The following is a 23,149-nucleotide window of genomic DNA, read 5'->3' on the forward strand; positions in this document are numbered from 1 at the left end:
CCACTGCCCAAAAAAGCGTGTTTACCCGTGATTTTGCGGCAGTGGGAAAGGGTTAGTAGAGGTTTGTATCACATTACATACTTTTGACGAAATGCACCCACTTAAATTTCAGACACCATTGTTGACACCAGTTAGCCATGACACTGGATTACCCACAGTGCTTCTTTTTATATAACAAATGACCCAGATTACCACTACTGTGCCTGTTACTATCAGACAAGCAGAGGGTCACAAGGAACAGGAGAAGACAGGGCAGTTTTGGGAGGAAAGAAACTGCAAAAAGAATAACACTGACGTTGACTGTTAAAATAGCTGTCGACGGTCGTGATTAGTCAATTAATCTTGGCAGCCCTACTTGTAACAACCATACATACCAGCTTTTGATTTGGCCTGGTTCTGTTGACTTGCTTGGTACTGAGCGTAAGCTGCCAACTTTGCTACAAGAGGTTGTTTCTGTAAGACTTTTGCCTTTTTTGTTGGAGGCTTGCCCTGGTAAAATCCAAGCAGACAGGACGATTTGTTTGGTTTACTGTACATTCATACGATTTTAGGAAACAGCACAGGAGCAAAAAACACCTTACCTGGAGTCTCGCCAATATGCTTGCTTTTTTTGAATTGGAAGAATAGCTCCTGGAACAAGAAACGCTGCAGAAACGCTTTGTTTTGGAATAGAAAGCATCTCGGACTCCAATCATTCCACACATCTCACAGGTGGCTGTGACAAAAAAAAAAGGAAACATGAGTCCAGTATGCAGTCAAGTCAATGGGTATTTAAACAACAAATTAATCCATCCAACTACCGTATTTTCCGCACTAAAAGGTACACTGGATTATGAGGCGCACCTTCAATGAATGGCCCATCTTGCAATTTTTTTCATATATTGGACGCACTGATTATAAAACGCAATATACAATGCAGCCACTAGATGGAGCTATGCTCCTTCTGTTCGATTCGAGAGGCGTTCATGACCGCCTCCGAAAAACGTAAATTAACTCATTGAATACCACCCCTTTTCACTGGAGCAACCCCCTCAATCCCTCACATTTTACTGAATTTTGACTGATTTGCAAGGCCCACAGAATTTTCTGTTCTCTGGCTATATAAACATGTAACCTGTCAAAAGAAAGGTGAGACTCTCTTCTTTCAGCAGAACAAAAGTTTGTTTCTGTCTCCGTTCGTTGGCAATCAGCATTAGAAAACTGCTAAGTTTGATGGAAAAGGCCGATTTTCTACAGAAATCCAGAGAAAATGAGCTTTTTGTAAAAGCATGCATTTCAAGCATCATTTCAAGTTTTACACTATTTTTTGCTTTTGTGACAGCTCAAATACCTCAATAAAGTGTTCCTCTGGCAAAACAACATTACAAAAAATGTTTTTCATAGCAAAATAATTTATTTGCACATAAAACTATTGAACTATGAACAAACGTGCAAATTGAATGAATGAAAGTGCAGCTGTGAAGAGGATGGTTTTTGGCTTCCATTTAGTTTGTCGCCACATCGATTCATCCCCACCACGTCCAGATGCACGACCTATAAATTATAGAAACATAAAAAGTTGCAAATATGTATTGCTGCAGAGTGAGGTATAATACTTTTATTTACCTTTCTTTCCACCACCAAAGCAAGGAGTCGTCATCTTTTGGCTTCTGGTTGGACAATCTGTAATTTATAGAATCGAGTACAATTACCACACTTTTATTTTTCAATTTTTTTTATTGTTGCTTTCCACTTACATTTCAACATCTCTCACACACACACACATACATTCTCGCACACTGCTATTTACACCATTCATTCCACGTTGCTCAGCATCCAATTTGAAATGAAATGGAATATGAATTTAACACTAGTGGTTTAAACAGAGCTGAGCGGACCAAATGTGTCCTGTTTTTTAAAACCTATGGCGACACGCAAGTCAGCACATTTATGGCGCATATTTTCATCCACATCTACGAGACGCATCAACCGTACATAAATGATTAGTGTTACTGGCAACTTTATAGTATAGCAGCGAATGTAGCGGTGCATAAAAGTGACTGATGAGGCATAAAAAGTGGTGAAGTTTTGAATGGGAACTTGCAAGCTAGTCAGCAGTTACCTCCTCGTTCCAGCGGCTCTGGCGAGAACTCTCAGCTGCTTTCCGTTATGTCCGAAGGCACGTATTCGTCCGACAGATCGGGATCCAAGTCGCTCTCCAATTCATCGTTTTCGCCGTCATCATTACGAGACAATTCCAGCGAATCGCTGACGTGTGCCCGGTGTCGGCCATGCGAAGCAATGCAGCCTCTTTGCCGTCATCGCTGGAAGTCGCCGGGGAGACGATTTGTTGGCGATGTGTATTTTCACGTCATGGGGAGGGAGCGGCTATGCACTAATTGACGTATTTATACATCAAAGGGTGTAAATGAGTTGAGGATTCTTTCAATGAAGCTACGAAAATTGAAAATAATGCATCAAAACAGAAAATCAAACGAGGAAATCACAAAATCCAACAGAACGATGTTCTGGCGGAGACTGGACCGTCTCAGAAGTGTTTGTTATTTATTCCTTTGCTGTGTACTGTATTCACAAACGAGGAAATCACAAAATAAATTCTGTAGGGGGGGCTATAGAATTTATTTTGTGATTTCCTCGCTTGATTTTCTGTTTTGATGCATTATTAACATTTTTCGTAGTTTCATTGAAGGAATGGTTAATTTTCGTTTTTCGGAGGCGGTCAGGAACGCCTCTCGAGTCGAACAGAAGAAGAGAAGGCACGGACACAGACAAAGAGGGTTAGTTTATGAATAACAAAATACAGTAAACATATACATGTAGTATATGTTGCTCTATGTGACTCGCTGTTGCTTTGCTGACTTTCACTGCGTCTCGCGGACCTTTTGCGGACTTAATTTTTTTTCTTTTTTTTATGAATATAATAATAATAATAATAATACATTTTATTTATAAGCGCCTTGCAAGACACCCAAGGACACTTTACAATAACAAAAAACACAAAACAATACGGGTTGATATATGTTTGAAAAAATCCACGATGCACTGAAGCCGCGATAAATGAACCGCGAAATAGCGAGGGATCACTGTAATCCGTTCCAGAAGGCTGTTCGAAAACCGAAACCACGCTCTGTTTTTAAAAAAAATATTGAACACGTCTGCTCACAATGGAACGCTACACGAGTAAGCGTCATTTCCTCGTCTACCCGTGGAAGCGTCACATCCTCGTGTAAGGAAGGCGAGAAGAGTCAAGTGGTGCAATCAAGTGCACTCAGTTTGGTCGAGAACCGAATTTCGGTCATAAGCCGAGGCATAAAAAAAACTTGAAATTTTTGGTCAAAAACCGATTTGGTCGAGAACAGAGACGTTCGAAAACCGAGGTTTGACTGTATAGGGGACCAAAAAGAATTTTAGCTCCTTTTTAACAATATATTTCCAGTCGAACCTGTACATAGTGAAAATCTGTGTATTGACAGAAATTATATATGCCATGATTTTACCCGTCTGGCCCATTTAGGAATAGATTTTCCTCAATGTGAGCCTTGAGTTGAAATGGTCCACCTGCTTTAGTGTTGTATTGTGTTCACCGCTTAAGTTATTTATTGTTTTAACTGTCTTTGTTGTCATATACCCGAGTTTTGCTTTATGTACAGAATTCTGGATGTAGCAGTGTTTTTTAGAGTGTTATACAGATAAATTTGAATTCCATTAAAAGTATTAATTTTAGTTTTGAGGGAGACATTTTTGTGTCAACCAATTTTTTTGAGTTTTTATTTTCCGTAGCCGTACATGTCATGATTTTCAATTTTCATTGGCGGTTAACTAAACGCTGTAAGCTAGTGCATCAATCAATCTAAAACACAGATGTCAAGCTGAAGGCCCGGCGCGACAGATTATTATGTGGCTCATGAAAGCAAATCAACCAGGTCAACTTCCATGATTCTTGGAAGTTGACCAACATTTCAAATTCTTATATCTAATACATAAAAGATACCTTCAGCATGTTCTTGTTACCAAACACCTCCTTATAGTAACTTACATAATAGTTGAATGAACTGCTATTCCTGACTTCTTTATTGAATTTCAGTCATACGTGAACTACAATGTTCCCCGCGAGAAAAATGAGTTTGACATTCCCTGATCTAAAAGCAGACTAATCACACTTGACTTGTTTTCTCATTGTACAAATACCACACCTTTATGTAATATTTATCCATCCATCCATCCATCCATCCATTTTCTGATCCGCTGATCCTCACAAGGGCCGCGGGGTAGGCTGGAGTCTATTATCCCAGCTGTCCTAGGGCAGTAGGCGGGGCAAACCTTGAACTGGTTGCCAGCCAATCGCAGGGCATAGAGAGACGAACAACCATCCGCGCTCACATTCCCACCTATGGACAATTTAGAGTGTTCAATCAGCCTGCCATGCATGTTTATGGAATGTGGGACGAAACCGGAGTACCCGGAAAAAACCCATGCAGGCACAGGGAAAACATGCAAACTCCACACAGGAAGGCTGGAGCCGGGATCGAACACATGACCTCTGCACTGTGAGGCAGATGCGCTAACCAGTCGACCCCTAGGCCGCCCGCAGTGCATCCAACACATCACAAATTAGAAAGACATATCTGCGTCTGTGGACACTGACGCTTCACCAGGCGGAGCAACCAAACCATTTCTTCCCATTTCCCGCTTCAAAGTTGCATGACTCACAACATGCAGACCACTCACACCAGCCCCCGCCATCGCTCCAACTCCATCATCAAATTTGCTGATGATACCACCGTAGTCGGGCTCATCTCAGGAGATGAGTCTGCCTACAGAGGTGAGGTTGAGAGACTATCAGCATGGTGTTTAGAGAACAATCTGAGACTGTACTTCACAAAGACAAAAGAACTCATACAGTGGTACCTCAATTTACGAAATGAATTGGTTCTGGAAGAAATTTCTTAACTAGAAAATGTTATAAGTAGGGAGGCGTTTTCCATGTAAATGCCCAAATCTGTTCCAAGCCCCGCCAAAATTCAGACAAAAATGTTTCCCAAAGCATAAAAATGTATCAAAAATATGTAACTAATACATTTTACAATTACATTATTGCACAATAAATAAGAGTCGTGCATCATGTAAAAAATAAAATAAAATAAAGACGAAAAATTCTGGTAATTTACTTTTAACTGCATCCTCATCCTTTTTTTGGCCTCTTTAGTTCATGTTCTCTCTCATCAGAGGTTTTTGCCTGGCATTTCCAAGGACGTTTGCTTTTGTTGGCTTTTAACAATCCTTCGAAAATGTCCAAGGCAGAAATCAGCATAGTGAGCGATTGCCCGACTGGTGAACACTTTTTCTGGGTGATTCGCATTTACGTAAAACTATTGGAACACCTCATGGCCCGAGGGGCGAATGACGAGGACGCCGCATAGACACATATCTATTCATTTATCTATCTACACACATAGACACATTCGGTTGTGGTCCCTCTGAGCCAATGGGATGCCAGGATGATGCTCAGTCGTAGCCAATGACAGAGGAGCTATAAAAGTATGTTGCGTTCAGGAAACTTGGAGCTGCGAGTAGCAGCCCATACTATATTTTTAGTTTTCGTATCTTGACATTTCTTTCATAACAAGAGGCAATATTTTCCTGTTGAGGCATTGCGTAACTTGAAAATTCCGTATGAAGAGACGTTCATAAGTAGAGGTACCACTGGACTTGACTTCCGTAAACGCAGCACAGATCCGGCCCTACTCCTCATCAATGGGTCCTTCATTGAAAGGGTCCATTCATTCAAACCTCTGGGCGCTCACATCTCAGAGAACCTGTCCTGGACTGTGAACACCACAGCAGTGGGAACGAAAGCCATGCAGTGGTTGCACCTCTTGAGAATGCTCTGGAGCAGCTGATCCTGACCTTCAACCAAGTCACCTTTGAAAGCATCCTCGCGTACTGCACCACGCTGTGGTATGCTGAAGCTCTGCAGCCAACAGGAGAAGTGCTGTTGAGAGTGATCAAGAAGCTCACTGGCTGCTCTCTCCCATTCCTGGATGACATTGCCAGCTCTCGCTACCTCAGCAGAGCAATGAAAATTGTCATGGACTCAGCTCACCCATGTGCCTTCACAAAACCCGAACTAATACACTCAGAGAGAGAGCTATTAATCCTTGAATAACAACAAATCATACAGGCACTGGAGAAAAACACTTACTGCATTCCTGAGGCCATCCAGTTTCCGTTACTAGACTCCATTTACCTCAATGCACCTCATGCAATGATACATAAATACTGTATGCAACTACTTGTAATGTAAATTACTTCGTGCAATTCTCGCCAGTATTCTCACTTTTTTCTACACTTCAATTTCTACCTAGCTCCAATATGCAATATGCAGAGCTTATTTACCGGTTTGTGCAATTACCACAATTTTGTACAAGTCAATGTTGTTGCTCTTCCAAAATGTTGTACAGTCAAACCTCCGTTTTCGAACGTCTCGGTTCTCGACCAATTCGGTTTTCGACCAAAATTTCGAACAAACTGAGCGCACTTGAATGCGTCACTTGACTCCTCTCGGCTTCGCTTCCTCATGTTGCGTCCATTGTGAGCAGACGAGTTTGTATTGTTCAATAAAGATTTTTTTTAAAAAAGCAGACGTGTTTGGTGAGACGCTTCCTCGTGTAGCGTCCGTTGTGAGCAGATGAGTTTGTATTGTTCAATAAAGGTTTTTTTAAAAAAGCAGGCGTGTTTGGTGAGACGCTTCCTCATGTAGCGTCCATTGTGAGCAGACGAGTTTGTATTGTTCAATAAAGATTGAAAAAAAAAAGCAGACGTGTTTGGTGAGACGCTTCCTCATGTAGCGTCCATTGTGAGCAGACGAGTTTGTATTGTTCAATAAAGATTGGAAAAAAAAAAAGCAGACGTGTTTGGTGACAACGACGTAATATCAGACTGTTATTTTTTGCATCGTGTATCAGCCCCTAATTATGGGACCAAAGAAAGCAAGTGGAAGTGGTAAACCTGGTGAAGAATAGAGGAAAATAGTGTGCAAACCTATAGAATTTAAGAAAGATTTGATCGCGAAATATGAGTCAGGTGTGCGTGTGTCTGTGTTGGCGAAGGAGTTCGGGATGCCGAAATCCACCATCAGCAGCATCCTAAAAACGAAAGACCATCTGCCCGATGACAGCTGGGATAAGTGCACGTCCCATGACAGAAAGAGAGAGAGAGAGAGATGGTCCTTCAATTTTTATGTTACAATGGTAATGTTACAGAGATGAAAGTGGACTTTCCTGAAAATTCCTTGAAAAATGCCTACCTCATACAATGGTGAGAAACAATAAAACGAATGACATGCCGGCTCAGATGTTGCCCGGCCAAACAAGGTCTGCGTCAGGTGCTGGGGAACCAGAGCACCTTGTTGAAAAATGGGCTACTGGAACAAAGCGGAGGTGGGCGAGATGCGACAACATGGCTCTGTTGGAATGCTACGACTCAAGCAACCCTAGTCAGAGGGGTTACAAGCAGAGAATGTGGACTGAATGGTTACTTCGAAACCCACAGTTACATTTGACCACAAAACAACAAGTACTCAATGTTCCAACATCCACAAACGGCAATTGCTGTCACAACTTGAGATTGATGAGGTACAACGCAGATTCCATGGTGAAGGGCCCCAGGCTGCCAGATCGGAGGAGGAAGTCGTTAGAGAGATTGGGAGGCAAGCCCCAATGAATGCAGATGATGAGATTGGGAGGCCAGCCCCAATGAATAAAATGCTGAGCGAGGCAGCAACTGACCTGAGAGCTAAGATCATGGCGAGAATGAAAGCTAGGCAACCTAGAAACCGATTTCAACGGCTATGTGAAGTACCACCTGAAAGTCTCACGAAAAGTGTGGATGCAGCACTGAGGGCGATCCCTACCACAACGATCACGGAAAACAATGAGCTAATATACGCTTCAGCATCAGTGATCCTAGAGATGCTTGGCTATAAGAGCAACCATCGGAGCCATGGAAAAGATGGTTGGAGGCTAAGATCAAGGCGGCTCGGAAAGATGTGTGTCAATTGACGGAGGCCCAGAGAGGTGTGATGAAACGGCCGATACCCAAGAGGTACATCCAGATGACCATACATGAAGCACTCGAAACTGCCAAACAAATGCTCCAAGCCTTGCCCGGTCGCCTAAAGAGGTACACGAAAGAGAATGAGGCCAGACGAATAAACAGGCTGTTTGCAACACAACCTGCGAAAGTGTACGCGCAATGGCAGGGTTCTAACAGCAGAGCAGACCCACCAAGACTGGAAACTGAAAGGTACTGGAAAGGCATATGGGAGAAGGAGGTCGCACATAACAGCAGTGAACAATGGCTGGTGACTCAGAGAGGAGCACAGACAACCTCCCTGAACAGAACCCAGTTACCATAACAGTGGCAGACATACAGGAAAGAGTCTCAGATATGAAAAACTGGACAGCACCAGGCCCAGACATGGTCCACACCGACTGGCTGAATAAACCTACTGCACTCCATGAGCGCCTAGCAGCACAAATTAACCAGTTGCTGAGGGAAGGGACTCACCCAGGATGGCTAACCGAAGGGCGAACGATCCTGATCATGAAGGATCCCTCAAAGGGTGCAGTCGCATCCAACTATCGGTCAATAACCTGTCTCTCCACAACATGGAAGCAAGCTCAGGTCAGGCATTATTGCGGCTAAGATAAGTGGACACATGGATCAATACATGAGCAAAGCACAGAAGGGCATTGGTAGAGATACTAGAGGAGCCAAACATCAGCTCCTGGTTGACAGAACAGTCGCACAAGACTGCAGGTCCCGACATACCAACCTGTGCACAGCCTGGATTGATTACAAGAAAGCCTATGACTCGATGCCACATACATGGATCACTGAATATAAGGTGAACAGGACCCTAAGAGCCTTCGTTGCGAACTCGATGAGGATGTGGAAAAGCACACTTGAAGCCAATGGCAAGCCACTTACCCAAGTGTCCATCAAATGTGGCATATACCAAGGTGATGCACTCTCCCCACTGCTGTTCTGCATAGGACTGAACCCCCTAAGCCAAGTAATCGCCAAGACAGGCTATGGATACCGCCTCAGAAATGGAGCTACGATCAGTCACCTCCTCTACATGGATGACATAAAGCTGTATGCTAAGAGCGAAATGGACATAGACTCCCTGATCCACACAACCAGGATCTACAGCAGTGACATCGGGATGTCACTGCTGTAGATGTAGTCGGATGGTGACTAAGAGAGGAAAGGTCGTCCACACTGAAGGGGTCTCACTCCCTGAAGGAACAATAACAGACATTGAGGACAGCTACAAGTATCTCGGTATACCACAAGCCAATGGCAACCTCGAACTGGCAACAAGTAAAGCAGCTACGGCTAAATACCTCCAGCGGGTGAGGCAAGTCCTATGAAGAATGGCAAGAATAAGACTGGCAATAAACAGCTATGCCCTGCCAGTGATCAGATACCCTGCAGGAATAATCAGGTGGCCAAAGGAAGAGATTCAGACCACAGATGTTAAGACACGAAAGCTCCGAACCATGCATGGAGGGCTCCATCCCAAATCCAGCACCCTGAGACTGTACGCAAGCCGAAAGGAAGGAGGCCGGGGACTCGTGAGTGTGAGAGCCACTGTCCAGGATGAAACATCCAAGCTCCATGAATACATCAACGAGAAGGCTCCAACGGATGACGTACTCAGAGAATGAGAAGACAATGGGGAACAGAGGATGAGGTGCTGGAAGAGGGACCATCATGGGAGGACAAGCCCCTACACGGGATGTACCACCGGACCATAACTGAAGTGGCTGATCTCAAGAAGTCCTATCAGTGGATAGAGAGGGCTGGCCTGAAGGACAGCACAGAGGCACTCATCCTGGCTGCTCAGGAGCAGGCCCTGAGCACCAGAGCCATTGAGGTCCAGATATACCACACCAGACAAGACCCAAGGTGTAGGTTGTGCAAAGAGGCACCTGAGACGATCCAACACATAACTGCAGGGTGTAAGATGCTGGCAGGGAAAGCCTACATGGAACGCCATAACCAGATGGCTGGCATAGTTTACCGAAACATCTTTACGGAGTATGGACTGGAAACCCCAAGGTCAAAATGGGAAACACCTTCGCAGGTGGTGGAGAATGACAGAGCAAAGATCCTGTGGGACTTCCAGATCCAGACTGACAAGATGGTAATGGCGAACCAACCGGATATCGTGATCATAGATAAAGGGCAGAGGAAAGCCGTTGTAGTAGATGTAGCGGTCCCAAGTGATGGAAACATCAGAAAGAAGGAACACGAGAAACTGGAGAAATACCAAGGGCTCAGAGAGGAGCTGGAGAGAGCCTGGAAGGTAAAGGTGACAGTCGTGCCTGTGGTGGTCGGAGCACTCGGGGCAGTGACCCCCAAACTAGATGAGTGGTTGCAACAGATCCCGGGAACAACATCTGGTAGAGGACCCCAGCTGAATGGGGGACGGACACCACCCGAGGGGTGAGACGAGAATTTATATATATATATATATATATATATATATATATAAATTCTCGTGGGACCGCAGACTATATATATATATATATAGTCTGACAAAAAAAAATCTCAGTTCCAGTCATTTTCCTCAAGCCATGACCACTTGAACGTGTTCCTAACACTCGCATCTATTGCACATATGTGTAGGAGACTGGATTGTCTCAAAATTGTTTATTTATTCCTTCGTTGTGTGTTCAACCCCCTCCCCACCTTAATTTATTTTGTGATTTCCTAGCTTGATTTTCTGTTCTCGTCAATTATTTTCGATTTTCTTCATGTCCTTAAAGTTATCGTTAATTTACGTTTTCCGGAGGCAGTCCTTGAACATCTTGAGTAAAACCACAGAACAGAAGGCACGGAAACAGACGTGTCTGTATTGGTTGAGACTGAAAAGCATAAGTAAAGTATCCGTTTTAAAAACCAACACCACAGCTCTCCTTTTTCGGAGCTTGCCTGTATGTCAGCTTACCTGTCTACCTCTCAACCAAAAAAGCTTTTAACTTCAACAACAGCTAAACTGCGCAGCAAGTTGGTCGAGACGACACGACGCTCGAAGTCGGACAGACACGTTTTTCTGCGAATCCGTGTGTTTCCCTTTTTGTTCAAACATATATATATATACACTGTGTATATATATATATATATATATATATATATATATATATATGTTTTTTTTTACTACAACAACTGTCTTTTATTCGTTCCACTGGGGTTTAGCAAGTGTGTTTATAAGGAGACGAAAATCTCTTTACTGTTACTAGTGTTAGTGCCTCAACATGGCTACGCTCGTGACATCAAAACAACGAACTCAAACGCGTGTTTGTTCAATGTTGTCAACTAATATCCGGATTAATTTCAGGCAAATTTTCCTACATTTTCCGGAGGAACTTTCATGAAAATTTGAAAATCCGGAATTCCGGGAAAATCTGGAGGACTTTCATCTCTGTTAAAATTGGTGAAAATAAAAAAATTACTATTTGTTTGTACAGTATTTTACATATTACCTGCTCTCTAATTACATGTGTGCAGTTTATGGTGTAAAATTGTAAAGGAAAAAAAACTGTTTAAAAAAAGTTGTTTTCTTGACTTGGAACGGATTAAAAAATGTACCGTATTTTCACGACTATAAGGCGCCATTAAAAGTCTAAAATTTTCTCCAAAATGGACAGGACGCCTTATGATGCGGAGCATCTTGTCTATGCGCTGAGTTCCAAAACCTGACTGACAGCCGACACGCTGTTTATATAGAGAAAAGGCGGAAGTGACTGTGGACAGGCATGCGGCAAAGAAGTCGGCCAATCAGTGAAGGGTGGGCGTGTATATATACATATATGGAGAGAAAGAGAGAGAAAAGGCAGACGTGAGTGACAGGCATGCGGGGAAGCAGGCCGCCAATGAGTGAAGGGTGGGCGTGTAAGTGGACGCTAAAGCGACGCTACAAGCAGGTACCAACACCTGTATAGAGTGTGGCTATGTGCATTGTTGCAAAACAACTTCGGTTTTGGTTTCTAAGAACCCCCGAAAATAAATTCTACAAAGAGACACGCCTACGAAGCTCAGTTCAAACTTCAAGCCATCGGTTATGATTTTTGGCATGCGTGCCCATCTCACAGCAGCGGTGAAAAACCAAGTCAAGCAAATGAACTCTGAGCTTGCCGTTATTACCGGAGGCTTGACTAAAGAACTCCAACCGCTGGACATCGGCATCAACCGGGCGTTCAAAGTAAAGTTGCGAGCGGCATGGGAACAATGAATGATCGATGGCAAACACAACTTTACAAAGAGTGAGAGGCAGCGCCGGGCGAGTTACGCCACAATTTGCGAATGGATTGTGGCTGCTTGGACGAACGTGTCTGCTTGCACTGTTGTTCGAGTTTTTGGCAAAGCCGGCATCATTTCTGTGGAGCCACATGGCAATGAGAGTGACTGACAACGAGAGGAAACACGGCGTTTTTGATGGATTACCGGTACTTGCACAATTGTTGAATTCTGATACAGAGGATGAGGACTTTGATGGATTTCTGGGTGATGATTGATCGAAAAACGTGAGTACATTGTACGATGGCTAAATAAAATACAACGGAACTCCGTTTTGCTTCGTTGCCTTTTTAAAAACGTGTTTTTAGCTTGTATCTGTATGTCTTGGCATGCTACCGTATGCTACAAGCTAACGTGTTTTTAGCGTGCGCGCATGCATGCCGTATGTTTAAGCTGCTGTATGTTTTACCATTTTAAAATCGCGCCCAATAATACAGTGCGTTTTGTCTATGTGTAAAATACAGAAATAGCACCCATTAATGAGACTGCGCCCAACCATACGGTGCGTCGAATGGTCGTGAAAATACGGTATATTGATTCCAATGGGAAACATGGTTTCAGTTTTCGAACAATTCGGTTTTCAAACAGCCTTCTGGAACGGATTATGGACGAAAACCGAGGTTTGACTGTATTTGATTATTTCTATTTTTATTACATTTTCCAATGCACCAAATGCAATTTCTACAACTCTGTGACCAGATGTAAATAATAATCATGAGCACGTTGCACAAATTTGTACTCAGAAATCAGTGGCTGTTCATTATATTTTGTGAAAGGATATTGTATTAAAAAGAAATTTTGTTCCTAATGCACTTGGACTTCTTTGAGTGAAAACAAAGAATTATACTATGATTTTACTGGTTCGGTCTGCTTGACATCTAATTTGGCAGTTTGAGCACCCTCTAATGCAGTGGTCCCCAAACTTTTTCCTGTGAGGGCCACATAACTTTTCGCTTCTCTGATGGAGGGGCCGGGGTCAGTTTGTAACAGCAAAAGTGTGACTGCAAGAGTACCTAGACGTAAAAATGTATTGTTTCCCAGAAACCCACACAAAATCAAATAACTTTTTTTGATACATTCGCGGTATTAAAGACGTCTTTCTTCTCGGGACACACCACCTCCGCGACAGCATTCATGCATTTCTTGACAAACTCTCCTTACCGCTGCTTGCTATCAGTTGAGCAAACCGAAAGCTAGCCCGAACAGATGGCTGGTTCAGCTGAGCTTGGCGTACAAATGTATTTTGCTGAGCTAACGTTCCTCTTTTTAGCATTGACAGTTTGTCTGCTCTCATTTGCCCATGCAAAAAATCGTACTTGTCGTGACGGGATTCGTAGTGTCGCCGCAGATTGTATCCTTTGAATACCGCCACCGACAGATGAGACAGACAATCTTTTCTTTGCATTGAAAAAAATAATAGTTTTTCCATTTTGGGTTAAATTCCCTGTATTCTGAATATTTTTTTTTTCTTACCTCACCTTTTCGCCATGATTACGTTCTCTTTGAGAGGGACGGATTTAGGAATTTTTTTCTGGGGTTGCCAGATAACGGCACAGACCGCAGAAGGATGGAACAAATGTCACGTTATATGTGTTTATGAAATTGTTACGAGCTAATAGTTAATCATGAAAATAGTTCATAACTAAGGAATATTTTATTGCAAAAGCCGAATTTCATGATAAAATACAAATATACATAGATGAAAAATAAATCAAAAGACTCTGGTATTGTTCAGGGGGGCCGGACCAAATGTGGAGGCGGGCCAGATTCGGCCCGCGGGCCATAGTTTGCTCTAATGAGTTTGACAGCCCTGATGTTCTTTTACTTAACTGAAATAAATACTCACTGTCATTCTACTGCACAGGTGTCAAACAAGGCCAGATCTGGCCCGCCACATAATTTTATGGGCCTGCAAAAGCAGTTCAAACATGTCAACTTCCATGATCCTTTTTAAAATGTCTACCAAAACTTTAAATTCTCATATGTAATAAATATATATATTCTAAGCATGTTCTTGTTACCAAACCCCTAATGTGGAATGTTTCCATAAGATTTGGTGCAAACAGAACACTAAATGTCTCCCTCCAAACCTGTGAACAAATACCAAACAAACAATTCCATGTTTGTTTAATGCAGTCCTTCTCAAATAAGGGGGCGCGATGCGATGCCAGTGGAGGCACATGTTGACTCTGGGGAACATGCTTTTTTGCCGAAGAGAAGAGAATCAAGTGTAATTGCACATCCACGACAGCAGTTGGCAGGAGCGCCCTCATTGTCAGAGAGTGTAGTGAGTGTAGAGCCCAACTTTTTTTGGGCACCCCTGCCATATCTACCAGTCTAGTGTCACCATCTGACCCCCCGCCCAACACACACACACACAAGAACACTAAAAGTCCTAGGGCCAAGCCATTTGGCTTTCCTACATTGGATTGGATTGGATACAACTTTATTGTCAAATACATATAACCAAATATGAACCTAAGAGAAAAAAACAGCTATGAAACAGGTAGATCTCCGTTTGAAAAAAGGAAATCACTTCCTACCTCAGTGGGCTGGCTTTGATCCCAATGTCATTTTGCAATCTCAGAATCTCATCCTCAAGAGTGGGGCTTTCAAAGTCGAAAAAAGTGATTTGACTTTGGCGGCAAAGTCACCAACCTCAGTATTTGCACCAAATGGAAAACACATATAGCTGATGATAGGCTCGATGGATGCAAAGTCAGTAAAACGCCTCTCAAACTCTGACGAGATGCTCTGAACATGCTCCTCATAACGTGCACTGTCAAGCTGTGTCACACCTTTCCCTTGACGTTGTAGTTCTGCTTGCTTGTGAGGGAAGTTGCACAGGTAACCAAGCCGCAGCCGGGTGGACATCAGCTTTAGCTTGCTTTTAAATGTGCTCACTGAACTCATCATGTTGACTTCAACAAATTCAGTCCATTGAGCTGGCCAGTGAGATCAGTGAGAAAAGATAAATCTAAAAGCCACAGTTTTGTCCCACTTACACACAAATCCCCCCCCCCCCAATTTCCTCCTCCCACCCCTTGCGGTCGACATGGGACCAGTCTGCTGGCTCCCTGTCGAGTGCGATCAACGTATTGGGCACCCCTGCCTTGACATCAGAGGTAATTCGTTGACTAGCTTAGCGTTTAGCGCTGTCGTTTGCGCATGAGTGGTGATTCAGTCATCTGATTGGTTGCCCTCTGTGTCAATCAAGTAGCGAGATTGATGATAGGCTGACGTAGTACTTCTGTGTATTTAGCGCCGTTGTTTGAATGGCATTGCCGCCACCGAGGCATTTTCAACGCTTGTCGTGTGAAACCCCGGGAGCCGCGTTGAACCAGCTAAAGCACCGCTGTAATCGCTAGCTGCTCGCTACTGTGAACAGCGATCAACTTCCAGCAGCATTTCCAACTCATCGGCAACGAAAGTAGCGATTGGCTGTCCTTAACGTCGCTCAATTATGTCATCAGTGCGTGTGATTTACTTGGGGGATGTTTTTTTTCCTTCTCTTTTTTTCTTTTGTAATTTTTATTTGTTTTTGTTTTTTTCCAGACAAAGAAAAGTTTTACATTTACGTCCCGCCCAGGTTGTAAACCTGGCGCGATCAGCCAGCAGCGGCTTCATTTGGGGGTGGGGCCACAACAGCTCCCGGCGCTGCTCATTCAGAACCGAACGTGCTTCCACCACACAGACTCCAAGTCTCCAATAACAGCAGAAAAAGTCGCTAGATTATTACTAGTCACTTTTTTGAAAAAATAAAGTCGCACAAGAGGATCTGAATACTCACTAAATATAGTTTCAAAGTCGCTAAGTTTGGCGACACTGACTTCCTGTCATGTCATTAAAAAAAAAAAAAAAAGACTTTTTTTCCCCCAACACACCTTGGTCGCCTTGGGGTCAGTTCACGGTCGAGTGGTTGGGCACCCCTGCTCTATGGTGTCGTTTTTTGGCGGGATTTTTTGCACCAAGCAGGCAATATGAAGTGCAGTAAACAAACCCTGACAAAATGAAAAGAAAGGCGTAACGAGACAAAGATAATAAGAGAGAAGAAAGTCACCCGAAAGCTAAGACAAGGAAATATGATGAAGCGTATTTAGTGCTTGGCTTCTACTACAGTGGGCGACAAGGAAACCCGATGTGTTAACTGTGTCTAGAAATGCTCTCAGCGGACAGCATGAAGCCAAATAAATCAAGGCGCCACTGAAAGACATTATAGCTCGCTGGAAAAGTTGTGCACTGCAAAACGTGCCCCTCGTAGCCATTAATCCTGACTTCCTCATTTTGATTTAAAAAAAAAAAAGAGAGAGAAAGAGGGGGGGAAAATTAGCACTAATTGTTTTATTCTTTTTTGTTTTGAAGACTAAAGTGCTTTATTTTTCCTGCTCCTGAGTTAATGTTCCTGAACTGAATTTATGATTATTTATTGATGTATTTAATTTTAGTTTTCAGAATGGTGCAATGAGTTGGTCAAAAAGTTGGTAAAAAAATGTTCAAACAAGGTATAAACAAGGATTTTATGGGGGGGGGGGGGGGGGGGGGGTATTTCAGGCAAATTGATGCATTTAAAATATTATCTGTTTGGGGGTGGGCATAACAGAAAATATCTGAGAAGCACTGGTTTAATGTAAGCTCAATGCACTTTTACGCCAGGCCGTGTTCAGAAGAAAGTCAAGTGCTCGATTTGCTGCCTGAGAAGTCCTACACGACACATGCTATGTTTGTTGTGAGCGATGCTAAACAATCTCAGAGACCAAGTACTACTCCTTCATTGGTTTTTCCTATTCATTCTTTTACTTTTTAATCTGATTTGGTTTTTTTGGGTCATCGGTCTTACTGCCTGACATGACACCTTAATTCCCAATCTGCCCAAAATTGACTCAATAGTTATTTTGCATCCCTAAAAAATATTTTAAAAAACATAAAATAAATTAGACATTATGTACAAACCCATTCCAGCCTTTCCATCAGGATAAGTATAGACCTGGCCATTGTTCTTGATGATGGGAAGACTGGCAGGTAGAGAGGAGACCACCTCATCCTCGCTGTCCTCTGAGCTGGAGCTGCTGGTTGACTCCTCACTACAACTGTCATAGCCATCAAACATCCCAAACGAATCTCTCCGCTTCCGCTCTGAACGCGGGGTGCGCTCAGCCTTCAATCAAAAAACAAACCAAGACAAACAAACATCAGTTATCAAAATCAAGGAAGAAAAAGCAGCAGTAAACAGAAACTAATAACAACAAATTGACCAAAAGTACAGCGAAACGCACAGCTGATGGGCAGCCATGACTTCCGAAGATGAAGCTATTTTGACAAGAGAAGTTCCTCCCCAAGTGATACCTCCGGAGTGACGTGGCGTAGGAAGCCGTTGTGCATGGTATGTCATCAAAAACAAGGCAATACGAGAAGCCTGTTGACTCATTTGAACAAGTAGCATCCAAGCGATCAAGTTGCAAGCATGAAAATGCGAGCAGTTTGCACAGCCTGCGCACGTAAACATTAGCAGTTTAGTCGCTAATAACCAGCCGGCAGCCACCAGATGAAAGCAGCAGTCAAACGTGTCATTGTTGGATCAGTCACATTTGCAAGTAGCAATGATGTAGGATGTATGTAGGATCATAACTTCAATATTATTATGTTTACACTATAAGGCATATTTATTGTTCCTGATTGGCCCATTTTTTAATAGTTCACGGTGTTATTTTATTCTAGACATGTTGTACAGTAGAAAAACAGTTTGAAATTAAAGGAAAGAAAATCTGTGAATGAAATAATTACACTACAACAGTGATAATTTTACAGTTTACCACCAGCGAGTCACAGGGACTCGCTGATCAGAAAAGTACGAGTCCCATTTTGCATTTCGAGAGTCCCAAATTTCGAATTCTGAAATGGTCTACTTATTCAATTCATATCATATGATCCACATGATCCACACAAACAACAACATATACATACAATTATAAATAAATGCTGCAAAAATTTAAATAATTCAGTAGCAGGCCTGAGGATTTCAGAAATTCACAGAAATTGTTTTTCGGTTCAGTCGGATTACCCAATGGGAAACCACGGTAACTCATTTTGGGTTCCGTAAACGTTCATCATGGGAACCCATTTTTCTATTTTGACTGATATTCATAATCAAGATGGACACTTGATTATGTCCTTGATGGACACTTGGGTAAGTGGCTTGCCATTGGCTTCAAGTGTGGTTTTCCATATCCTCATCGAGTTCGCAATGAAGGCTCTTAGGGTCCCGTTCACCTTATACAACTCCAAGCATTCAGTGATCCATGTATTTGGCATCGAGTCATAGGCTTTCTTGTAATCAATCCAGGCTGTGCACAGGTTGGTACGTCGGGACCTGCAGTCTTGTGCGACTGTTCTGTCAACCAGGAGCTGATGTTTGGCTCCTCTGGTATCTCTACCAATGCCCTTCTGTGCTTCGCTCATGTATTGATCCATGTGTCCACTTATCTAAGCCGCAATGATGCCTGACCTGAGCTTCCATGTTGTGGAGAGACAGGCTATTGGCCGATAGTTGGATGGGACTGCATCCTTCAAGGGATCCTTCATGATCAGGATCGTTCGCCCTTCCGTTAGCCATCCTGGGTGAGTCCCATCCCTCAGCAGCTGGTTCATTTGTGCTGCTAGGCACTCATGGAGTGCTGTGAGTTTCTTTAGCCAGTCGGTGTGGACCATGTCCGGGCCTGGTGCTGTCCAGTTTTTCATATCTGAGACTCTTTCCTGTATGTCTGCCACTGTTATGGTAACTGGGTTCTGTTCAGGGAGGTTGCTGTGCTCCTCTCTCAGGGTCACCAGCCATTGTGCACTGCTGTTATGTGCAACCTCCTTCTCCCATATGCCTTTCCAGTACCTTTCAGTTTCCAGTCTTGGTGGGTCAGCTATGTTGTTAGGACCCTGCCATTGAGCGTACACTTTCGCAGGTTGTGTTGCGAACAGCCTGTTTATTCGTCTGGCCTCATTCTCTTTCGTGTACCGCTTTAGGCGGCTGGACAAGGCTTGGAGCCTTTGTTTGGCAGTTTCGAGTGCTTCAGGTATGGTCTTCTGGATGTACCTCTCGGGTATCGGCCTTTTCATCACACCTCTCTGGGCCTCCGTCAATTGACTCACATCTTTCCGAGCCGCCTTGATCTTAGCCTCCAACCGTCTTTTCCATGGTGGGTAACGTATCTCATGGCTCCCATGGTTGCTCTTATAGCCAAGCATCTCTAGGATCACTGATGCTGAAGCGTATATCAGCTCATTGGTTTCCGTGATCGTTACGGTTAGTCATCGCCCTCAGTGCTGCATTCACACTTTCCATGAGACTTTCAGGTGGTACTTCACATAGCCGTTGTAATCAGTTTCTAGGTTGCCCAGCTTTCATTCTCGCCATGATCTTAGCTTTCAGGTGAGTTGCTGCCTCGCTCAGCATTTCATTCATTGGGGCTGGCCTCCCAATCTCATGAGGCGTAGAAAAAAAGTGGTGTGTTTCCGACCGAGAATTTCTACCTCGAAAAAAAACTTTACGCTCGGCATTTTTTTTCAAACAACATTCTACATTTTTGTGTCGAGGGTTTACATCGGTGCAAACTCTCGCGATATTCACATTGAGCGTGCGCGTCGTTTGCCCTGTCGTCTGTCATCAACATTGAATCATGGCGGCGGCCACGATCTCCGACAACAGTTTAAACCGCGTTTTGTGTGTTGCAGTCGCATGCTCGCACCATAATATTAAGAACATAGCATCCATTGATGAATCGAAAAGATTCAGCGAACTATTTGATGAACACCACGTGTCGAGTAAAAACCGAGGGTGGAGGAGGAAGGCAGAGGCGGCGGCGCACCCCGGCCCCCCGACTCCGGAGCGGGGAGAAAACTAAATAGGTGGTGGCGGGACGGCTGCGGGGGCGTTGCGGGGGTAGGGGGCGGTGTCGGGCGCGGGGTTGGTTGGTGCGCGTCGCGCGGCCGGCCGCTACCAGTCCCGCCCGTCGGCGTTCCCCAACCGCCGACCCCCGCGTCCGCACGCTCGTGATGCACCGTCTGCCTAGTCTACGCAACTCTAGTCCAGGCCAGGCCGCGGCCGGCGTCGGGGACCTCTCCGCGCCAGTGCCATCGCGACCCGGCAGACGTCGGAACCTAACACTCAGTGATAATTTTACAGTTTACCGGCAGCGAGTCCCAGGGACTCGCTGATCAGAAAAGTATGAGTTCCATTATGCATTGAGAGAGTCCCAAAATTCGGAAATGGTCTACTTATTCAATTGCATATGATAATAACACAAACAACATCATATACATACAATTATAAACAAATGCTACAAAAATTTAAATAATTCAGTAGCAGGCCTGAGGATTTCGGAAATTCATGGGAACCGTTTTTCGGTTCCGTCGGATTACCCAATGGAAAACCACGGTAACTAATGTTGGGTTCCGTAAACGTTCATCATGGGAACCCATTTCTCTATTTTGACTGATATTCATAATCAAGAATTCTGAAACTCAAAAGTATAATGTTTCAAGGGTAAATGTTTGAAAACTATGCATTAACAATGAACATTACATCAGCACTGTGTACTAAAGGTTTATTCCAAAAAATAAATGGTGCAGTCATGTGGCATCATCAGAGTATTTTTTCCAATCTCACACTGCAAAGATTAATTTACTGGTAATCATTAATACAGGTAAGTATTGATGTGGCTTGGCATCCTCTTCCCAAGACGATGCATGTGTAATCTACTATCAATTTGACGAAAGAATTTAACAGACGTCATCATTTGTTCTACCAACAGTAAACATTAGCATTACTTCACCTTGTGACGAAGGTTTTATTCATAAAGTTACCATGCTACAACCAGTAAATTATAGAATAAGCAATACTGTTTCATAATATTTTTCACAGCGATTAGCCTACAAATCTAATGACCAATTTGCCTCGTAATCGTGCCTCGCATCGTATCTCGCTCTCGTGTTCTGTGCATACATCACAGGTGAGTTTAGTGATGCGCCCTGAGGACGATTCATACGAAAAATCTGACTGGCATTCCCATTTCTTAAATGTCGTAATTAGTAGACTTTTGTGAGTTTTTTTCGCCGCCATCTCAAACTTTCATCCGCGCGATTCCTCAGTTTGCGGACTAAACTACCAACCCGCATGCGCACATAACGTTATCTGTTGCATCCCCCCCAACACTGAAAACAAAACAAAACGAAAGTAAATTAGAAGAAACACACTCACACACCACACCACAAACACACATAGCGGCACAGTGAAATCGCGTTGATCACACAGTCAAGTCGTGTGCGGTGACTTTAATGATTAGACTATTTTTTGGTCCCATTAAAATCACACCACGGAAACGATACGCTACCAGTAACTATTGTTACCGTGAAATCCTCAGGCTTGCCGTAGTTTTTTTTTTGTTTGTTTTGACTGAGAAATTTCCTTGCGTCCCAAAAACGCACATTATTTGGAACTGTGCGTCCCGTGGGAAAATTAAGAGTCTGGGACGCGGGACACAGAGGTAACAAGATGGCTGTAACACCCAGCCGCCGGGTACCCAACTCTCTCGCCGCCTTTGGCGGCGAGCGGGGGTTTCAATGTCTCCTTGTTTTATGTTTTATGGTTATTTTGTTTACATTTTTGATGAGGGAAAAAAAAAATTTCAAAAAAAAAAAACTTGTCCGACCTACTGACCCTATGGTGAAATTTCATGTTACCGGAAACACACTACTTTTTTTTCTACGCCTCACCTGCATTCATTGGGGCTTGCCTCCCAATCTCTGGTACGATACATACGAAACACACACACACCAGCGATCCCGCAGCCGTGCAGCAGGAGTGTTTATGATTCATCAATTAAGGATGATTAGACAATTAAGGATGGAAGAGACCTGCTTTTGTTCTTATAATCTCTCTCTCTCTCTCTCTCTCTCTCTCTCTCGCATGCACAAGCGAGCGGTGCACACACACACACACTAGCACGCATGTAAACAACACTTAGACACTGATTAAAGATCAGAGAGGAACCCACGTGATAAGACAAAGAAGATGCACAGCCAATCAACATGGCTTTGCATCTTCTCAGCCCCCACCCCCACCCACCCAACATGTACTGTATATGTTGCTCTATGTGACTCACTGTTGTTTTGCTGACTTTCGCTGCTCCTCGCGGACCGTTTGCGGACTTTTTGCAGACTTAAAAAAAAAATGAATATGTTTGAAAAAATCCGTGATGCACTGAAGCCGCGATAAACGAACCGCGAAATAGCGAGGGATCACTGGATAGCCTAATTGCTATGAAAAATATTATGAAACAGTATTGGTTATTCTATAATTTACTGGTTGTAGCATGGTAACTTTAGGCATAAAACATTTGTCACAACGTGTAGTAATGCTAACGTTAACTGTTGGTAGAACTAATGATAGTAGATTACACATGCATCATTTTGGGAAGAGGATGTCAAGCCACATCAATACTTACCTGTCTTAATGATTACCAGTAAATTCGTCTTTGCAGTGTGCGATTGGAAAAAAATACTGTAGTTTTGTGGTATGTTGTATTCATGATGCCATATGAGTACAACATATTTTGATCCATTTATTTTATTGAAGAAAACTGGAGTACACAGCTACTGATGGAATGTTCATTGTTAATGCATAGTTTTCAAACATTTACCCTTGAAACATTATACTTTTGAGTTTCAGAATTCTTGATTATCAATATCAGTCAAAATAGAAAAATGGGTTCCCATGATGAACGTTTACGGAACC

At 43.3% G+C, this 23,149-nt stretch overlaps 1 protein-coding gene across 2 annotated transcripts in view; it reads right to left on the reverse strand.

Moving 5' to 3' along the window:
- mbtd1 (mbt domain containing 1) overlaps window positions 1-23,149 on the reverse strand; it is a 78,175-nt gene that overhangs the window by 51,369 nt on the left and 3,657 nt on the right. The window contains exons 1-4 of one of the 2 annotated variants that reach the window (XM_086138414.1): window positions 2,102-4,454; window positions 1,606-1,662; window positions 582-715; window positions 375-489 (exon numbers count right to left, since the gene is read on the reverse strand). In XM_086138414.1, coding sequence (XP_085994540.1) covers window positions 375-489; window positions 582-715; window positions 1,606-1,639 — 283 coding nt within the window. In that variant the 5' untranslated portion in view covers window positions 1,640-1,662; window positions 2,102-4,454. Of the gene's footprint in view, window positions 1-374; window positions 490-581; window positions 716-1,605; window positions 1,663-2,101; window positions 4,455-17,319; window positions 17,525-23,149 lie in introns of those variants that run through there. The other variant, XM_086138413.1, reaches the window with a different exon arrangement.

This window comes from Hippocampus guttulatus, chromosome 19 (assembly GCF_054856545.1).
Source record: "Hippocampus guttulatus isolate MCC_2025c chromosome 19, RoL_Hgut_1.0, whole genome shotgun sequence".
In the NCBI taxonomy this organism is placed as follows: Eukaryota; Metazoa; Chordata; class Actinopteri; order Syngnathiformes; family Syngnathidae; genus Hippocampus; species Hippocampus guttulatus.